The sequence below is a fragment of the Leptinotarsa decemlineata genome, unplaced genomic scaffold, assembly GCF_025532065.1.
Source record: "Leptinotarsa decemlineata unplaced genomic scaffold, Ldec_3_MD MMD2_tig00000199_RagTag_RagTag, whole genome shotgun sequence".
NCBI lineage: Eukaryota > Metazoa > Arthropoda > Insecta > Coleoptera > Chrysomelidae > Leptinotarsa > Leptinotarsa decemlineata.
Genome location: NW_027412544.1, coordinates 16,045,556 through 16,067,472, shown reverse-complemented (window position 1 = coordinate 16,067,472; position 21,917 = coordinate 16,045,556). Strand labels below are relative to the sequence as shown.

General features: G+C 34.8%; 1 protein-coding gene across 6 annotated transcripts in view; it reads right to left on the bottom strand.

Moving 5' to 3' along the window:
* Positions 1-21,917, bottom strand: part of LOC111512105 (hexokinase type 2) — a 152,162-nt gene that overhangs the window by 17,818 nt on the left and 112,427 nt on the right. The window contains exon 1 of one of the 6 annotated variants that reach the window (XM_074173051.1): positions 10,804-10,963. The exons of 4 other annotated variants lie outside the window; for them this stretch is intronic. In XM_074173051.1, the coding sequence (XP_074029152.1) occupies positions 10,804-10,839 (36 nt within the window). In that variant the 5' untranslated portion in view covers positions 10,840-10,963. Of the gene's footprint in view, positions 1-2,447; positions 2,484-10,803; positions 10,964-21,917 lie in introns of those variants that run through there. One more of the 6 variants, XM_074173052.1, reaches the window with a different exon arrangement.

Below are 21,917 nucleotides of genomic sequence, written 5' to 3'. Positions count from 1 at the left end.
TAAAGAATTGTGTAAAAATCATATAATTGTAATGTAATATATTGTTATTGGAAGTACTGGTACTAGTCATAGTACAACAAAATCTAAAAACATAATATTTCAATCAATCTTGTTCACATGGTATAATGGAAAGAAAATCTATCGTTGATGGGACAAACATTGCCCATTTCTGAAATCTCTCTGATTTAATTCATTAAAATAAACGCAATCGATTTTTCTACATTCTTATGCTGTTCAGTGGAGCTTGTGGTTCGCAGTATGAAGAAACTGTTATGTGGTTCAATGGTTATTGATAGAACGGAAGTTGTAGGTTAAAGTCGATTAATATCCATCCTGGCATTGAAGGTATCGGATATGTTACGTAGGAGACCCAAAAATCGCTCTTTATGCTAGCAGTTAAATCGAACAAGAGCAAACATGCCTTTTCTCCCCTTCCAGCAATAATGGCTCTGCCATCTTAGGGACTAAGGGGCGTACAAAGTGGACCCGGAATGGATGATGCGTTGGTAATCTGCGCTGTATAATAATCCTTCCATAATAAATACCGTACCGGCGCACAGTTAAACCTAACAGGTTCCCTACATGAAGGAATGCCTTAAAGACAGCTAAAAAAATGTCCACCGTAATTCGTCTAACAGGTTCCCTACATGAAGGAATGCCTTAAAGACAGCTAAAAAAATGTCCACCCTAATTCGTCTGATAGTTCTAACTAGCAAGCTTTGTTTGTACAAAATGACTATAGTGTGTTGTGTCCTTCTTATGATATAAGAAAACATCAATAATTTCTGTCGTGATACTACCTACGTTTAGTTTTCCTTTCTGTTAGAGATCATTTTTTGCTGAGACGAAATCAATGGAAGTAGGAACACTTAATAATATAATTTACGCTTCATTTCTGAATTTTGACCAGTATGCACACATACCCACAGTTCAGTTCAGTTCAGAGTCCGATTGTCATTTTTTTATTATGGTATACGAGCTCCTGAAGTATGATCAGAGGTTCAGCTATATTTTTTGATTACTTTATCTGTAGCAGCCGCTAAGGTTAGACGTGCTTATATTACGAAGTGTGTGAAATGTTAACAAAGGCCTATGGTGAGTCTGCTATGAGTAAAACAAGATTTTACGAGTGGTATAAGCGTTTCCAAGAAGGCCGTGAAGACGTTGAAGAAGACGAACACCCCGGGAGCCCAGGCACAACAAAACTGATGAAAACTTGAAAAAAGTGAAAGAAATAGTTATGGACGATCGCCTAATCATAATCAGATAACTCGCTGATGATGCTGGAATATCGATTGGGACATGCCATCAATTTTTTTGTGTGCTTTGGGTATGAAATCACTGAAACGTGTTACAACAGGTGACGAAACGCGAGTTTACTGACATGACGTCGAAACTAAGGTTTAATCATCCCAGTGGGGGCATTCTGGCTCGCCAAGATCAAAAAAGGCTCGACAAGAACGGTTAATCGTGACATGGTGCATCATGAATTTTTGCCACAAAATTAAACGATCAATAGGGATTATTATCTACAAGTTCAACGCAGTTTGCGTGAATCAATCCGAAGAAAATGCCTGGATTTGTGAAAAAACAATCTATGGCTTTTGTACATACTCACACTTCATTTCTATTCGTGACATTGTGCTACATTGCCCCAGCGTCCATATTCAGCAGACATAGTTCCTTGTGACTTTTCCCTGTTTTCAAAAATAAAGGAAACCTCCAAGGGTCGTCGTTTTGAAAGCATCAAAAACGCTTCTTGAAGAATAAAGAGAACCTCAAAGGGTAGTCGTTTTAAAAACATCAAAAGCGCATCGCCGAAAGAGCTACAGGCTATCCCTGTCGGAAGAAGCGTTGTCACAGGTGGATAATATCTAATGGGCATAATATCAAATAGGGATTATTAATGTATTTTTTTTAAATCCGATTATTTTCTGAAGATATCTAGTATAGGTATCATTAACGCCAAAACGAATATCCACAATGCTAAAACTCGAAGAACGAGGTTTAGTTGACTGATTTGTCTTTTAAAGATGTGGCGTCCACTGCGCCCGACGAATAAAAAACCTTCTGAATGCCTCTATTTCATTTGTTAAATCTGAATAATGTTATGAAAACAGTCACTCCAGTCAGTGCATATCACAAATGAAACTAGATTTCATTATTCACTTTCAATACAGTACTTGTTGTCTTGGTCTAAAGCTAACCACAAAAGATAGAAAGATCTTAGTAGCATGACTTCATCAATACAAAATGTGTTGAACACGCCTGAAGTAGCTTTTGTAAAAAGAAACACGTATTGCGATTTTGTGAACTGTTTACAAAAAATCTTATAATAAAGACAATAACAGAACTCGACACCAATCTTTTTTTCAAATTTGAGCACCAATTATCCATGAGTTGCTTGAATTTTATATATATTTATATAGTTCCGCCTTCAAACATACCCTGAAGCTGCTGGATTCCATTCAGAAAAGAGTTATCCGCTTGATTGAAGACACGAACATCATGTGCAACCTTGCTAGTCTGGAACATAGAAGAAAGGTTGGAGATTTGTCTCTCTATTGATACTTTCACGGGAGGTGTTCAAGTGACTTGTCACATTTGATTCCACTAAGATCGGTATATACCAGAAATACGCGACGGATTGTAGCTACTCATCGTTTTGAGGTTCAACTCAGTACACCTCGAACTTCACTGTTTAAGAACTCTTTCATTTGGAGAACGAAGTTTATGTGGAATAAACTTCCTGAGAACGTTTTTCCAAATGGATATAATCTCCAGCCATTCAAATTCAATGTGGATCACTACTTTCGCACAAGCACCGCTCTAATAGCGCCTTAAGAATTTTCCTGTTGTGCTTGTGTTTTATCCTTAAAAAAATTACATGTTCGCTAATACTTCCCAGATAAACGGTTCATCACAAATAGTTTTCTCATTTTTTTTGAAAAAAAAATATATTTTTCGTAAAATTTTTTATTAGGAACCGCAGATCCTAATTAAATGAAAACTCCACCAAACTTTTCATTTTTCACTTTTCAATATGTAATATGAATATTATATAAATACGATGAATATGAATTGGTTTTCATTTAAGTTACTGTGATTCACAGCATAGTCTTTTCAAGAGCAAAATGATTGGTCATATCCTGTTTCCTGCACAGCAGAAATTAAATAATGCTGAAAGAATATCATTTTTCAATTTCCATGATAATGACTCACAATCACCGCAGATAAAAGATAAAATGAACAGACCTAAATAGATAAGATTTAATATTGCTAAAATCTTCGCACTGCCATACGTTTCAGCCTCGAAGATGAGCCCCGAAGTGGTCGACCTTTAGTAGTAATCCAGGACGAGGATTTGAGGACCCTGGTGGAGACTGGCACATCACAAACGATGTGTGAGATGGCGAATGAACTGGGCGTTAACGCCCATGCGTTTCTTGATGTTTTAAAACATATTGGAAAGGTCAAAAAAATCGAAAAGTGGGTGCTCCACGAATTCAACGATCGAAAGAAATTGTCACATTTTGAGGTTTGCTTTTGTGCAACCAAAACGATCCTTCTTTGGATCGGTTCGTCACGTGTGATGAAAAGTGGATCCTCTACAACAGGATATGTTCAGGACAGTAGTTGGACATCGATGAGCCACCCATGCACTTTCCAAAAGCGAAAATCCACTAAAAAAATACCATGGTTACTGTATGGTGGTCTGCGGCTGGTGTGATTAACTATAACTATCTGCAACCAGGCTAAACCATCACAGCAGAGTCCTATTGTCAGGATACCGATGAAATCTACCGAAAATTGCGTCAGCAACAGCCGGCACTGGTCAACAGAAGAGATCTGATCCTGCTCTACGACAACGCCCGTCCGCGCGTTTCACAAATCAGTGAATACAATTTTTATTCTGACGGTATTGATTGACTTGCGTTATGTTGGCAAAAGTGCACTGATTGAAATGGCGCTCATTTCGATTAAATTGAATGAGTATTCACTGAGATTTTAAAGTTCATAATAGACTCATAAAAACGGACAAAACTTTTGAAACACCCTAATAATAACTGACAGATGAAATTCTGTAGTGACTGCACTACCTGTGAATTCCAAGATCTCGTTGTTTGGCGAACCATGATAGCTATTCCGAATTGTTTTTTGTTTGCTTCTCTCTAAGGAATTACCATCAAACCAGTTCAGCGGGAATTCCTTAAATATATGCTGAGTTTTATTACTAAAGGTGGAGCGTGCACCATCAAAGTCTCATGTCGGAAACTTCATGAATAAAATACCATTTTTGTATTCAGGAATTTCAGACGTTGAAGCAGGGAAGCCCACGATGTAAAATGGGGATTTACTCGAGCGTAATTGAGACATATTAGGTTGCAAAGCTTAGATGACAAGAAGAAAAAAATGTTATATAATATATACCTTTTTATCGGTGGGGGAAGCGGCTTTATAATTTTTTAAATATGTTAAAAAATACTGCTGCATGGACATACTCGAGCGCGTCAGATATTGATAGCATCAATATCCTACGTATTTTTAATAATGTTGTTATGTTAATCTGATCGTTTGCATGATGTGGGTGATTATACGTAAGGGTTAAAAGTGAAAAGAAAAAAATTTAATCGAGCGCGTCAGATTTTCTAGGGGGTGTTAAGTACAAGAAAGAAAAAGCTCTCATTCAATAATCTGACGATTTCGATCTGACGCAAACTCGCGGCCATTATTATAATGTGCAAAAAAAATTCGCCATTTTGAAATACTCAAGCGCGTCAGATTAAGATATATATGGTTCATCTTTATGTTTTAGACGTGCTGTCTCATAATCTGACGATTATCTAGAGGGATTCGCTTAATCTGACAAAAACAATATTTTTTTAAAATTTTTTTCAATTCATTGAACTTAATTAATTTTGAAAAGCTCGGGAAATAGCATGCAAATGAATGAGTATATGTTTTTTAAGTAGAATACTTGTATTTATAAGAGAATAGTTTTTACAAAATGATGAAAAAAAATTAATTTTTTATAATCAATTGATTATAATTAATGAAGAAAAGAGAAATGAAACTTTCTATATTTTTTACCACTTTTATTTGTAATCAACGTTACTGCAGTTTCGACCTATAAGGACATTTTCAAACTTATATATTTATAAAAAGTTTGAAAATGTCCTTATATATTGTATAAGTTTGACAATGTCCTTATAGGACGAAACTGCAGTAACGTTAGTTACAAATAGAAGTGGTAAAAAACATAGAAAGTTTCATTTCTCTTTTCTTCATTATGATTTCCTGCCACGTAGTAACGGCTACATCCATCAATTAATTGATTAGTTAATCTTTATCTTCATCTCAATCTGACGCGCTGGAGAATTTCTGATGATCAATTTTTTTTAGTAATCTGATCCTTTATCCCTCACAGGCGGCCTTATATATGGGGCTCATATTTGGTGGAGGTACTTAACCGGAAACAGGTATCCCCCTGTATATTAATCTGCTGCGCTTTAGTAAATCCTGAAATCTCCGCTTGGGCTCCCCTATTATTGCTTTTTGAATATATTATCACACTAGTCTCTGATTTGGTACAAACTCAAATAGTATGCAATAGCTGTTCAGGTCAGAATTAGATATCAGTTAAATATGTTAAAATATGTTTTTTCCGTTAACCAGCTGTCGCACCCCTACGAACGACAACCCTCAGAAGAAGAAACTTGTGCGAGCTAAGGATTAACGAGGTCTTACCTTCTAACGTGTGATTCCTAACACGGGTTGGATGATAGCAAGTGAAACCTGAACGTTCAGTCTGCAGCTTGAACCTCCGACTCACACAGCGGTCGATTGAGAGAGTGAAAAAAGCACCCACGTCAAACCGCCCAACTACTAACCAATACAAGGTTATTCTGGTAGTCTTATCTGAGACCCTATGTACACTGGCTATAATTAATCACGCTGAAATTTGTCTCATTGTGAATTAGCTCATAGGAGAATAATAAAATCAAAAAGCATTATGTAATTAACACAGACTTCATTTTTATTCAACTTTTCAAACATAAAATAACAAATACGGAAGTAGATAGATCTAAAGTGAGTAAGTCCACTTCAACCCGCGACGGTTTATTGCGGCTCAAATCAATTCGAACTCGTCCAAATCTAGTCCAGTTTCTCAATGAAGCCGATCTATCTTATTGGGTGAGTGATATTTCAGGACAAATGTAAGAATGAAACTCTGACAAATAATTAAAACCTGATTTGGTCAGCCCGCCGCACAGAAGATGTACCAGCTTTTTCATCACCTTCCAAACAGAGACGGGCTTGCACCGTCTTCCAAAAGTCCAAATCTCTTTATTTCATGATTCATACTTTCAGTGACCTATAAGTAGGTGTGTCAGGTAACGTAAGTCATTGCTGTCGCGTGATGTATGGAGGTTCCTGGTACAAGGTGTAGGGCCTGCCGCGAGGCGTCCGTGACTCTGATGCACTTGCAGTCAGCATGTCCAGCATATGCGGTTTCAGCCTATATCCATCGACATAACGCGGCCATAAGAGTGCTTCATTACCACCTACGGCACTATTACGGTATTTACGAGACACCGGTGTTGCCCTACGCTCCGTGGGATATTAAATCCGTTATTGGAAACGAGAAATGTCGAATTTATTGAAACTGTTCGTTCCCCACCGTCATGCTCATGCAAGCTAATAAGCTTGCTGTAGTCCTTTTCGAACACCAGAGCAAGGCGATATTTGTCGTGGAGGTTTCAGCTCCTGGCTTGACGAATATCGTCCAAAGAAGAGAAGGAAAAACGGATAAAATATCAAGATTTTCTCTTTGAACTCCACACACTCTATCCAGACCACTCTGTCAAAATGGTTGTTCCGATTATTAGAGCTGAGGAATGATGGTCTCTTTACTCTCAAGATCATGCAGGCTTGCTGTACTAACATTGAAATCTTAGCCGGACAAATGTATTATTGGCTTATTGCGCTTACTCAGGGCACATGGTTCTCGGACACAATGACTACTTATCCTACGGTGTTGAGAGTTGTCGTTGGTTGATAATGCTGGCACACTCTCCTGAATGTATCGGGGTTTTAAAACATAGGGCCTGACCATCGCGAATTTAGGTTAATAATAATATTAATCGGTATCTAAATTTTTATTGGGCTCATCAAATTGTAAAATCAAAAATAGGAGACTTCAAGACTTTTGAGAATAGACAATCTAACCACAAAAATAATATAAAAAATTCAAGATGTTGGAAAATCTAAATAGAGAGAAATTATTTTAATGAAGCTGAACTGAAAAAATTCACACCAAATACATTCTTGAAATTCAATGTTTCATGCAAGCAATTCTCATTTCATTTCGAAAGAAGTGCAATGGCACTCTATAATTATGAGTGCAATTTTCAGAGTTTTCTTCATGGATTTAAGAGAAGTACTTCCCGAAAATTCATCAACTGAATATTCACATTTGAAATCCATCCTGACGAAATTCATAATAAGAAGTGTTAACAATAAGTTGGATAAATCACTCTATGAATTTTATTTATTCAATTTAATTATTCAATTAGTTATTTTATAGCTTTTGATTTCATGGGAGCGCTAACCAATAAATATCTAGAATAATATCAGAACATTTTCAAGTGCTGTGAATTTTTCAGTACATTTTTTAGTATTTTTAGTACATTTGATAAGTCACATATGTGGGAAATGTTGAAATTATATGAAATTACAGTAAGAATAGGATCACTTCTCTAATAATCATATTGAGTTGTTTTTGCTGTTCTCACTTCTGCAACTTCAGGATCGAATGGGTGTGATACAAAAAAATATTATAATGACCTTTTCGCATCGTGAAACATTTTATATGTGGACACATGCTACCCACATATAATTTCTACGCAGAGGTTTCTGTTATCTTCTCTTCTCGAAATTATGTTATCCGAAGTTGATAAAATTCGTCAAAGTCAAACAGATCTGGCATTTATAAAGATATTGATAATTTATGTTCTCAAAGTTATCTCCTATTACATTCAGACACGCATAAACTATGACAATATCGCGGTTTGATAACGTTTTTTTAACTATTCAGATTACACCGTCATAAATAAATTTGAAAAACGGTACTAAGTTTGTCTTTCAATGTCAATGTCAAAACTATGTCGAACATATTTATATCTATAGGTACATTCAATTTTAAATTTCATAGTTTTCAAACAATGAGTGTATCTAAAGTTGTTAAGTTCCCAATAATCCCCGATGTCTTTCCTTCCCAATATCTACGTTCTCGGTAATCAAAGTATTCATAACACATATTTATGTATGTCGTTTGGGGTAATGAAAAATGAAAATTTGTTTTGAAGTAAACAGTTCCTTATACCTTCAGTTGCATGCACGTAAAAATCTTGGAAAAGTGAAAACTCAAGGGGGGTTGCAATTTATCAAAAGTTCTTATCAGGCTTTTATAAATTTAGAAATTAATTACGACTGGGTACTATTCTAACTAAACGCTGCACATAAAATGGACAGGTGAATATGAAAAATTTTAAGTATAGAAAAAGTAATCTCCATATGCAAGAGGCTGAATCTTGTTTTCTTCTTAAGGACTCTAAATATAAAACATTTTTGAGAGGCATCGTAGGTAAAGACCCTCTAAAAATTTAGCATGTACTTGCTGTTTATCGGATGCTTAAACTACTTTTTGAATGCGTTTGAATTTAAAGAAAGAAGTTTACATGGACTTTCTTAAAAACAGCAATTCCTGTTATTTCGTTTTGATTTTTATAAAATAGGGGTTCTTCGAATTATGTTTATTCATTACGTATAGGCTAACGAAACCTATAAACAGGTCCTGAGGAATAGCAATAAATGTACCGCTCGTTTCTCCTTACTGTAACGTTATTACATACTCATAAGTTGTGTTCAGACTAACCGTACTCACAATGTAGGTATCCTGAAAAATCTGGTTTGAGCACAGAGATTAATACACTCCCAGAAAAACAATTTCATATCAATCACAGGTAGGTGATTATGATATTAGGTAGTTTATTCTGAAAATATTTTCAGAATATATTAGAAGTGGAGATTCAAAATTGACAGTTTCTTCATTCTCTTCATTCTAATCATTAGTCGATAAATCGAAAAAATCACAAAAAATAAAATAGCTGAATATCAAATATGTTTCAATGATTGAAACCATGATTCTGATACTTGTGATGCACTGTTCAGAACCTTTGGTGTAGTAATGAATATTACTGGAGTTTTTTCCCCAACACCAAACTGTTATTTTAACACCTCAACACTTGTTTCGATCACCAAGTGATCATCTTCAAGAGGAAGATCAAACTGATCTTGAAGATCAGTTTGATCTTCAGTTTGATCTTTGAACTGATCTTGAAGATCAGTTTGATCTTTCTCTTGAAGATGAGTACTTGGTGATCGAAACACGTGTTGAGGTGTTGGGAAAAAAGTCCAGTAATATTCAATGATTCTGATGTTTATTTAGGCAATATCAATTATAGAACATACTCAAGTATTTTTGTTGACCCTTGTGAAAAAAAAATTTCAAGTCATATGTAATTCAATGTCCGTCGTGGCATAAACTAGATAAGTAGTAATTTTCTGCATTATAATCGTAGTATCGTAGTTCATATGGTACAACAATACACTATCAATTATCTTTTTGGGAGAAGTTGACTCATCAACTATGTTATGGATATCCTTCATGCCTGGGTTTAGTTCGAGGTTATGTTAAAGTTTAGAAATTAGTAGGTATGGCTCATTTCCTGATGACGTCAACTTGGTAGGTAAGTGATATGCCCATCGAAAATAATTTTACACAGTTTATTGGTGTGTGGGAGATTATTTTGTTGGAACAGATGATAGTTTTAGAATCAGAATAGAACCTGAGAAAAAAATTAATTTGATTTCGAAATTTGTGTAATATGGAATTTTCTTGATTTTATTTCCTTCTGTTTCCTAAATACCTGACTATATTCGTATTTTATCATCGTTTCACCTTGTATTTTTCAATATAGAGATGTGTATTTATGTCATTGTTTTGATTCACTCAAGTAATTACAGTATACCTACTTTTTATTGCTATTAATAGTTCAGAGTATCTATGTACGCTGATATCTTTTTCAAATCCACTGTTTGAACGAACAAATGGAGAAAAGTACCTAATTGACGTAATAACATCATAGGTACTCTGTAGTATTTCACTTGAGATAATAATCAATTTTAAAATGTGAGTAGTTATTAGGTGTACCTTGATGGCATACATTTGTTCATATTGTCAATCAATGAACCAACTTCTTACGACTTGCGACTGAAACTAAGTAGTACAAAATTGTACACCTTCACTTCATCTGAAATTCGACTTTACATCACCACTTAGAAAGGAAAATAGTTTGTTATATAAATGTAACAAAAGAAGTAAATTGATGGTTGCATATATTTTAATAGCAATTGTTATTTAAAATTCATATGTACACAACTGATAATATATTCTACATTTAACGAATAAAAAAAGTTCAAATAGAACCAAAATACTAGTAAGCAGTAGGCATTCACTGAACGAACTGAAGGCCAATCCGTTTTAAAAATAGAAATTGGAGTTTTGCATTTCACCACATGTTTGAGAGTCTCAATGTTTCATCATAAACGAATGGTCGATAACTCTCTCAATAACACACCCCTGAAATCGACCAACCCAAGCAAGCATGACCCTCGCAAGATGTCAAATGCTTGCCAGCTCCACACAAATACAAAACATTATCAAATGACAAAACTCACCAGGGGAGTAGCTTGTACAACTCTTTTGTATCCCATTATAAGGTGGTAAAAGCGAGACCGCAAAACCTTGTAACTAATACAAAACACAATCCACTGATTCAATACACCGTGAACGAACTATTAAACGTGGAGGACTGAATTTCAAGTTGGCGGGCTAGCGCTTAGTATTCGATTTCGCCGGCTCATTCAGGAGGATTCAGAGTGGGAGGGTGTCAGTTCTCATTGGTCGTCCTTAAAGGTGTGTTTGGTGGCTGCATGTGATGCGTCACGTTTCATTATCCAAGTTCATGCAAGATATTGCAATTTTCCAGAAGTGTCTAGGACAACTGAAACGTTCTGAAAAATTAGTAAAGAGTAGAACGCAAAAAGAAAACCCCTCGAGGTTAGATTGCGCTCGTACTCTGAACAGATATGAAAATGGATATGTAACCAGTGGTAGCGGTTGCAACTACTGAAACAGGTATAACAAATTCTAAAAATCACCTATACTGTCAAATATTATCTCCATCTACATAGTTCTATATCATTTATAGTGAAGATAGTTTGTGTACAGAGTGAGCCAAATTGGACACTTTTAAAGGGAAACTCCTGTTTTCAAACTAGATACATGAAAACTGGGTGTCCAATGTTGAGAAAGCTTTTCACAACTGTTAAAAAACGCGTAGTTTCAATAACACTGATAACAATTTATATTATATTTACTACTGATGAATGAAACTTTAACAATAATAATAATGATAAAGAACAAACTAGTATACAAACAAATATATTTCTTCAGAGAAGGTGTTCGAAATGTCTACCAGCCTCTCCTACACACAGGCGTCACCTTTTTGAGCGTTTTTTGCCCCAATTTGTATCTAAAATTGGTCGGCAATTCAAAAATAAGATCTGTCAACCTTACTCAGAGGTAAAAGTCCAAAGGTGTTAGGTGAGCTCCACGGCCAACGGTTGGTTCCTTGGTTGGCTACCCAAATTTGCAGCCAAAAAATTGGTGGCAATCGCAGTGTTCTGAGGCGGAGCCTCGTCTCGTTAAAACATTTTTTTGAGCTCCATTAGTAGCAATTCATCAATAAGGGGTTCAATATTTAGTCTTAAAATTTCTAAATACATCTGAGATGTGAGAGTGCCATAATAAATGAACGGGCCGATTATTCTACCCCTTCACAATGTAATGAGCACTTTGTTGTGCCCAAATTAAAAAATTGTAGCGGTTGAAAAGCTTCGTCTATCCAGATACTATTTAATGAAAAATCACGCACTGGGTTACAACTTTCCAGGAACCACTGGCGAAAAACCATGCGGCGTTCAAAATTTCCTGGTCTAAGATGATGAACTCTTCTGGTCTTGTATGGCTTGAATTTGTATTTCTTCAAAATCCTCTTAATGTTAGTTCTTGGTAGATCGTTGATATTTTCAAATTTCCCGTTGACGTTTTGAGATTATTTTCAACAGTTCCTAAAACGACTATTTCTTCCAACTCCTCATCCCTATTTGATTCATATAATTTTGCTCTTTTCTTTTCAAACTGACCACCATCAATTAGATTGTGTCGCAATCTTGCAAAAATGTATCTAAAAGGTTTTCTTTTCTCTGGATACCTCTCGTGATACAAATTGCTTTCTGCTTCTGCATTTTCCCCGGTTTGTATAAAATAGACTATCATTTCCCATTTTTCAAAATTCTCATATTTCTTTGCGAATGTGTTCGAAAATTGAACAAAAACCACTAATTGAATAGCGTCTTTACTAAATCAAAATTTGACAGCTACCAGTAAAGATTTGCATTCTGTTTTATCGCCGCATCGTCCAAAGCCTACTTGATCAAAGTATACGTTTCAAAGTCTACATGAAAACACCTAAAAGCTCTGTATTTCAAAGATGACTCTAGCAAAACATCAAGTGTGCTACATTTTTTGACAGTGAAATATGCAGGAATATGCAGGGTGTCTCTTTAAAAAAATAGTTTTTCATCAATAACTATGAATACCTCATTTGAAAAAATAAGTTTTTTATACCATTGAATTCTACGTAAAGAAATTCTACGGAAATGTTTTCATAGAAACAAAAAATTTCTGACAGGACAAACGTTAGAGCAACTTCTCGAAAATGCACATTTTTCAAAAAACACGCTGTAACTCAGATTTTCACCATCGAGTTTGTCATAAAATTTGACCCCCAGACTCAGTCATCAGTTTTCATCTATCTAGTTTGAAAATAGGGGTTTACCTTCAAAAGTATCCAATTTGGCCCACTCTGTACATTTTTGACGGATCCAATTCAAAAGACAAACTATGTTTCAATTTTTACATGAAGTAGTCACTTGGTTCCGTAATGAAAAAAATATACACTCAATTTCTGTCGGTGAACCAACACGACCTCAGATGGTTTGGGTTTTAAATGGCTTTAGTCATTAACCAGCTTTCGTCCTTATACAATGAAGTTGTGCTAGCTAAGTATCAACGACGAGCTCTGCTAAACAAAAATATTCTGGTAGAAATTTGGTTTACTAAACAACGGTTGTTATGTATAATCGATTTGAGTATAACTCCATCATTTGACATCAGTCACTGTTATTTCTACGTGTTATCAAAATATATTCTACCACTCCATCTTCAAATAAAAAATGTGGGAAGCTTCCAAAGAGAGAAAAAAAGCAATTAATAAAAAATGAACTTTTTTCAAAGATGTGTAGATCATGCACAGAAGCAACTTTCAGGCACAAACTGAAAAAAAGCCCTCTTGAAACAAATACTTTCATATAAACATTGAATTACACGAAAGAAAAAATATTTTCGATTCAACTACTTTTATATGATCATTAAATTGACTAAAAATACTTTTCCCTATTCACTTTTCACTTTGAACATTCGTTATGGAATTAAATCAGATATCATTCACAGGATTGATACACAATATAGTATATGAAAAAGGTAGAATTTCATTTACATGGAAACTGTCATCCTCAATGGCGAAATTCCGATGTTTCGGAATAAGACACTCGTCTTATTGCCTCTTCAGCACCAATTTGGATGACATTACAGATGAAAAGAGGTAAAATTTTACTTACAATGAAGACTGTCATCCTCAATAGCGGACATCCGATGTTTCGGAATGAGACACTCGCCTTATTGCCTCCTCAGCACCAATCTGTTATGTTATCCAGATTGATCTACACATCTTTGTAAAGAGTTCATTTTTTGGCATTAATTGCTTTCTTCATTTCTCTGAAAGATTCTCACATTCATTTTTGTAATGAAATAGAGAAGTAGAAAGCCAAAATCTCAAAGTTAATCTCTCCTAAAAATATAACTATTCCAAAATGTCCTATACCATTACAGGGTTTTCCATATAAATAATAATGAGAAAATGTTCAAGAATATCTATTGGGAAAAGAGTGTTTGTTTGCTTCAGGAAGCAGATTCCTCAACATTGGATTTAATTCCATACGAATGACGAAAAGCATGTATAAAAACGATTATGCTTACAAACACTCGCAAATAAAATGCTATCAACTTCAAATTTAAGATGAGAAAAATCGAAATGTTAATGATACATGAAGTGCATAGTATAACATTTTTTAAGGAAACGAAAAATAATGGTGTATATACACTTGAAGTTTCGGAAATAATATATTTTGCTTTAATATTAAAGCTTTAATATCAATATCTACTGTCTACTGTCCATATAGCAAAAATATAACTGTCTTCTTCTACAAAAGTAACTGAAAGGGAAATTGTTAGTCACCTAATCGGGAGAGGTAGAGGAAAAATCAATATTGTCGAGTGCACTAGTAATACAACGTTTTTTACCAAGTGTTAATATATGTCAAACAACTTGGGATCATTGTTTTGTTTTACTGTTATAAGTATGGCGCCCGTGTAGGATAGTTTATAGTAGTAGTATAGTACAGTACCGTGTTAGGAATCACACGTTAGTCCTTAGCTCGCACAAGTTTCTCAACTTCTGAGAGTTGTCGTTCGTATGGGGGTGACAGCTGATTAACGGAAAAACAGATTTCAAATAGTAACTACATGACTATTATAAATCCTGCTGTGTGAATATTTTCATACCCCTTCTTCAGACTCATATCAGACTAGTAGGCTGATAACATGCAGTTACGGTGGACTGATGTTTTGAAGTACAGGGGATATGAGATAGTCTTCGTATTTTTTCCAACTCAACCTATAATGTCTTAAGACTGTGATAATTATCCAAACGTTTCTGATAAAGAACTAGTATAAGATATTTGTGTTGATAACCCCCAAAAGTCTAAACTTGTGCGAGCTAAGGAGCGAGCCAAGTCTTACTTTCAAACGTGCGATTCCTAGCACGGATCCGGTCATCGGGCTCAAACCACCGTTCCACCGATCGACTGAATCAGTGGAATGAAACATTCACGCAAACCAGCCGGTTACCGTCCCTCCATATATTGTTGAGACTAACCATATCCATGAAACATCTCGACTGGCTCAGAACCTACACTTGACTTAAAGGTGCTTACATATACCCTTAGCAGCCCTACCAAAAGCAACATATGTGTACTAGATCGAAATTCTGAGTCTTCACTTTTATATTCCATACCACATAGTTTTCGTTAAAGTTAGAGTTGATAGAATCATAAACACCCTCCACAATTCGTATTATTAGAACAATCTGGTCTGTATGAAATGGAAAAAACTATATTCAAAGCGTCATTAGTTTCGATGATTTGACCAATTCACTTTTTTATCGGCGAAATTCGACTCATCTGAAACTGAAAACTCCACTGCATATGTGGTGAATACGAAATATAATATTTCAAGCAACACGAAATCATATGACAAACCAAGTTATTCCAATAAAGAGAAGTATCGAGGAATCAGTTCAGTCTAGATAAGGGGTTTTTCCTATTCTCATGAAAAAAGAATAATTATATCACGTAGATGTTGGAAATCCCCTAGCTTTCAAAACCAGTGTTCGTGGAACTCATTGTAAAGCGATTCATCTGTTCTTGAGGTTATTAGCCGTCTTTTCTATTAGCATTATGACTATGTGCATGAGGCGGTATATTTAATTTGTGTTATATTTAGTGTAACACGTGTCACAAGCTCAAAATGGCACATTAGGAGATATTTTAAAAAATTTGCGGGCATTTCAAAACATTTTTAAATAATCATATACCTCACCAGTGTTTTAGACAATGAAAAGAAATGTAGTTTTCTTATTTGAGTTCTGTTTATACATACAGTGTGTCTCACTTCTCATGGAAACACCCCCGTATCTTCCGTAATATTCGAGGTAGAACAATGAAACTCTCAGGACTGATGATAATAAATAATTACAGAAGTAATAGAGAGACAAAAGACCTTTCAAATGATGTATCACTCGACCCCCATGCCATTTGAAAAAATAGGGGGGATAGTTGCTAACTGCAGGGGGGGTGAAGTTTCGGGTATGATTTCCATATTAGAATAAGTCCCCCTAGAGATAAAAATTGACGTATTCTTTGAAATTTTCGATTACACGTCCATTTCTGACTTACAGGGGGGGGGGGTCTGGTCAAGTTTTCGTTGGAACGCCCTATATATAATTGATAATATGCATCACCGCTGTTTGTCAATTTGCGAAAGTAATGCATGTGACAATTTCATTCGTGATGCACAGTTTGCAACCTCTGGTGTTTCAATCACCAAGTGATCATCTTCAAGCGTAATCAGTTGGCCTATCATTAGCAGTATAAAATTTGCAGAGGATTATTTGGTGGTGAGTTGGCTTCAGACAGGGTATTTTTTCAGATGTTTGGAAGGTTGCTAACATAATTCCAATTCCGAAAAAGAATGCACCTACCACGTTCAGTGACCTACGCCCTGTCAGCATTCTGCCCTCATTCTCTAAAATATTCGAGAAAAATGTTTCGAATACTCCCGTACGAGCAGACTGGGTTTTGCAAAAAAACGGAACACAGACTGCCCTCTTGAAAGTAATCGACGATCTTGCGAGATTCAGAGATCAATCAAAAGTCACCCTTTTAGTACTGCTTGATCAAAGTAACTCTTTCGATTTAGTTAATTTCGATTTACTTATCAGCAAGCTCAAGTTCATAGGATTCGATGACATTTCTCTTAAATGGATGACCAGCTATCTCTCAGGCCGATCACAGAGGGTCAAACTGGATGATTACTCATGGTCATCCCTAAAAGAAACAAGCTCAGGTGTATCGCAGGGAATTATTTTAGGTCCCTTGGTGTTTTCATTGTTTATTTCTGATTACCCCACTTTCTTATCACATTGCCAAGTATATCTATACGCAGATGATATACAGTTATATTTGTTTTCCCATAACACCGATACAGAAAGTTGCGTGGCCAATATAAACACAGATTTGCACAAAACTCGGAGAATCATGAACTGAAAATCAATCAAAAGTTTGGCCTCATGCATAGGGTCTCAAAGACAAATAATATAAACTAGTAATAGTGTAACTTTAGGCTCACTCTCGATAACGCAGACATTGGCTGGGTAGATAGTGCTAAAAATCTTGGCGTAACCATAGGTAGCTCTGTCTTTCCATGAACATGTGACAAAAATTTTCAAAGTATCGTTCTTCAAACTCAAATCGCTATATAAATTCAAGTATCAGTTATCAGAAGAAATGAAACTCAGGTAAGTTAAAACTTTTATTTACCCCCATATCGAGTATTGTTGTTCGGTGTATTACAATTTTTTGCCGCAATATAACAAACAGAAGTTACAACGTATACAAAATGCTTGCATGCGATTCGTATGCTGTATACCATATGGTGAACATGTCACCCCATTTTTGTTAAAAATGAAGGAGCTGAATGTGAGGCACAGACTCCAATATTTGATAAAAATGTTTTTGTTTAAGTTACTTCAAACTAAAACACCTAGTTATTTATATAGTTTATTAAGCAAGCATTCTGACATACATACGGTCAATTTGGGAATTAACTCATTCAACATACCTAGTCACCGTACTTCCAAATTTCAAGGATGTTTTTCTTATATATCCCCGTCTTATGTGAATGAAATTTTACCCCTTTCAAATAATAATATTCATCAATTCAAGAAAGAAATAAAATCGCAGTTGCTTACTGCTCAGTGCTAATTTAAAAAATTTAAAATTCAATGTATGGTAGTCCAATGGAATTGTTTAATTGACCAAAATAATGCTAGGAACATTAAGAGTTATTAGCAACTATACAATGTATTATTTTTCTCTTCTCTATCATTTTTATGATAGTAAATAAGTATTTTTATAATTATTTTCTTATACTCACTGTATAATTTTTGTGAGGGGTGGAAGATAGCCTTTGGCTAACCCTTTTCCTTTTATGTATAAATGTTTTTTTATGCATAATAAACGATATTATTATTATTATTATTGTATGCCCTTTTAATAATCGTGCGTTCCCAGTGGATTTCAAATATCACCTAGCGCTAGTACGCCAATGTACAGTAGGTATTTATTTAGTAATTATCGTACTGCTTCAAGGGAAATACTCAAGTCGCTAATACGAGTATTGTAAAGGTATGTTTTATTTGAGGTTTGCAAGAGAAGTTCTCGACCTGTTCAGCTTGACGAACCGTTATAATCTTATGGGAAATAAGTAATGTCAATGGAAATTTTAAGTAAAATAAAATCGAATATTCAGATCTGAAATCAATAGCTTTGAAAGAGTGGAAGTAAATATGTGTAAAAAAGTGTAAAACATGGTGAAAATTTTCACTGCGATATGTTGTCTCCAAGATGGCGGAAGAAATTTGTAATTATGGTCCGATTCGAATCAAAATTAGTATGTGGGGATTTTCAGGATAGAAAATTATGATTGTTTTGTCGATGCAAAAAACAAGATGGCGCACAGTATTTGTAATTGTAGTTTGATTCGATTCAAAATTTGCATATGTTTTTTTCCTAGACACTGGAATGGAAGAAGAGGATGCATTAAATGACCCCCCGATCTCCCGATTTATCCTCCTTAGTTTCCTTTTTGTGGGGCCATTTAAAAAGTAAAATATACGCCACTCAGCCAGGTTCGTTAGAAGAGTAACGTCAGCGTATTATAACTGAATGTCGTCAAATAACCCCAGACATGCTTCAAAACATCAGACAAAGTTTTAAGACGAACTTAGACTCATTAATGGCAGTGAATGGAGACCACTTCGGGCATCTACTGTGAATTAATGTAGTTTGGATTGATCTTAGTTGAATTCATGCACAATTTTTCAATTTTTGAGTTCATGCAATGTTAATTTTTTCAATTTTTGTTCTTTTCTCGTGAATTGTTCACATTACCTTCCAAGTACAATATCATTAGTTAGGGAATACGCAATAGGGCCCCGAAATGAAAAGTTAGGTAGCGAACACACATATGTCTGAATTCCTTATGGTATTACCTTTTCAATGCTGTGTCACACTTAGCACTTTCTCTATTCAATTTGTATGAGTTACCAAGGGGTGGGGAGAGAGGTATAACAGTCGAGGTTACGACAAGAAAATATCCCCCTTGGATTTAAAATCGACGTATTTTTGCATTATTGTCACAACACATGTGTTTTGAAGAATTCGTTTTCGGTGTAGGGTCGAATCGAACCATAATTACAAATTTCGTCCGCCATCTTGGAGCTACCATATTGTTTTTTGCATTGACAAACAAATCATAATTTCCGACCCTGATGAAGCCGCCTGTGAAGCCGCCTGTGAAGATGCCATTTTGTTTTTTCCCTTAGAAAAAATCCATGTTACATTGTCACAGAATTTATGTCAAATTAGCTTGCAAATGAGGTATCATAATTTGGTACCGGTTATTCGGGAATCCCAGGCCAAGCAACATCATTACCTTCTTGATTGCTTGTAATGGGCAGAAAAACCCACCTTGATGAAGTTTGTTGGGCGGTGTTGAAAATTCAAGAATTTCAGTAATAAAAGTTCACTATTTCAACAATGTATATTGCCTATAGAGTGTATCTTTCTTAATAATATTTGGATCAACTTTTGTTAACATTCACTATTGACATAATTGAGTTTAGAGATATCTTTGATATACCACAAGGATGAGTTATTTTATAATAATAGCAAAACGGAGTACTAATAATAATCATGATCAAGTAACAGTTCTCTTAAAATAAGGTCTACTCCAAATTACGCGATGAAGAGACCCATGTTCATATGGTCTCTTTTCAGGTACCAAGTTCTACAAACTCTTTCGATTCTGAAATAGTTTTCACTACAAAATTTACTCAATTTTTTCGTAGTGAATTATGAAAATTGAAGTCACTGCATCTATATATTTTTTTGTCCACATCACTCATTGGGAGACACCGGTGGTTTAACCTTGATTCTGATTCGCTTATATTCATTCAAATCGAGAAAAAGGGATGATCAATAAATCGCCGGAATTAATATTATAACAGCAACAAAATTATATACATAATTAATGAATACCAATATACTTGTCTGTAGTTCACAACATCAACACCGGAGTGTCGCTTATTTTGAACCCCCTATTATGTGTGTGTTACTTATCTGAATCTACTACTCCATCTTGATACAAAAAAAAGGATGAGGGAATCTTTCAAAGAAAGGAAGGAAGTAATAAATTTGAAAATAAGTAACTCTATACATGGATGTGTAGATCATGCAAAGAAGTAACTTTTAGACACAAACTGAAAGAAAGTCCTCCTGAATCGGCTACTTTCACATAAACATTGAATTACACGAAAGAAAAAAAATCTTTTAAAACAAATACTTCTATATGAACACTGAATTATACAGAAGATACTTTTCTCTACTCAGTTTGTATATCAAACATTCGTTGTGGAATAAAAATCAGATATCATTCACATGAGTTCTACTTTAAATGAATGGTAACAAATTGCACTTACATAGAACACTGTCATCCTCACTGGTATACATCGATGTTTCAGGAGGACTTTCTTTCAGTATGTGTCTGAAAGTTACTTCTTTGCATGATTTACACATCCATGTATAGAGTTACTTATTTTCAAATTGATTACTTCTTTCCTTTCTTTGGAAGATTCCCTCATCCTTTTTTTTTATCAAGATGGAGTAGTAGAAAGCCAAAAACTTTCTTTCCCAAAAATTAATCACTCGTAAAAATATAACCCCTTCAATTAAAATGAATAATAGAATTCAAAACCGTTTCTCCATTGCTGTAGCCCCAAAACAGACCCAAAGCTATCCATTATGGTCGAATGTTTCTACGAATTTTCATTGTGACAAAAGCAGAATTGTAGTTTCATGAAAGTAATTGAAAAAGGCGCTGATGAAGAGAAGTGTCTTCATCCGAAACTTGGAGTTTCATTATTTTCCATGTAAGTGAAATTTTTATAGCATATATAACGTTGTGCACCTTTTTTCTGAACAATATCTTTTTCAATCCACTACGAATGTTCGGTGTATACACTGAATGAAAAGGTAATTTCCGTGTAATTCTTCCAGTTTATATCTGAAAGAAACTTTTATGCATGATCTTCTCTCCTTTGTAGTAAGTTTTCATTGAAGTTAATCAATATCTTGCTTTCTTCAGAAGTTTCACACTTTTTTGTTTTTATTTTAATAATGGTGTACCCATGTCGATTATTATTTATTAATAACCAACTTTAAATTTATTTAAAAAGTGTTAATACTGACCACATAAAATTGTCATTCAATTGTTTTCATTCTCGTTGGTAGATTTGAATCATTCATCAAGATTAAATCAGTTGAATTCAATTGACTCCCGCAAAATGAGGTAATTTCCCAAGCTAGCGTTTATGACTCACGGGAATTTCTGCAGAAATTCAAGTTGAGTCGGGGCATATATATATATATATATATATATATATATATATATATATATATATATATATATATATATATATATATATAGAATGTCTCGAAATATAGATAAGATTCCATGGATTATTTCCCAATTCCAGTTAGTATTTCAAATAACAATAACATCAGATTCAAAAACACTACGCCCTTTCCAAATGTGTTCAGTTGTTTACTCCTTCGGAAATTTCATCAAGATTGACTTGGCAACTGTCTTGATCTTCCTTTGTCCAAAAATGAAAAAAATAGTACCCTTTTGTATTATATAACCTTTTGCA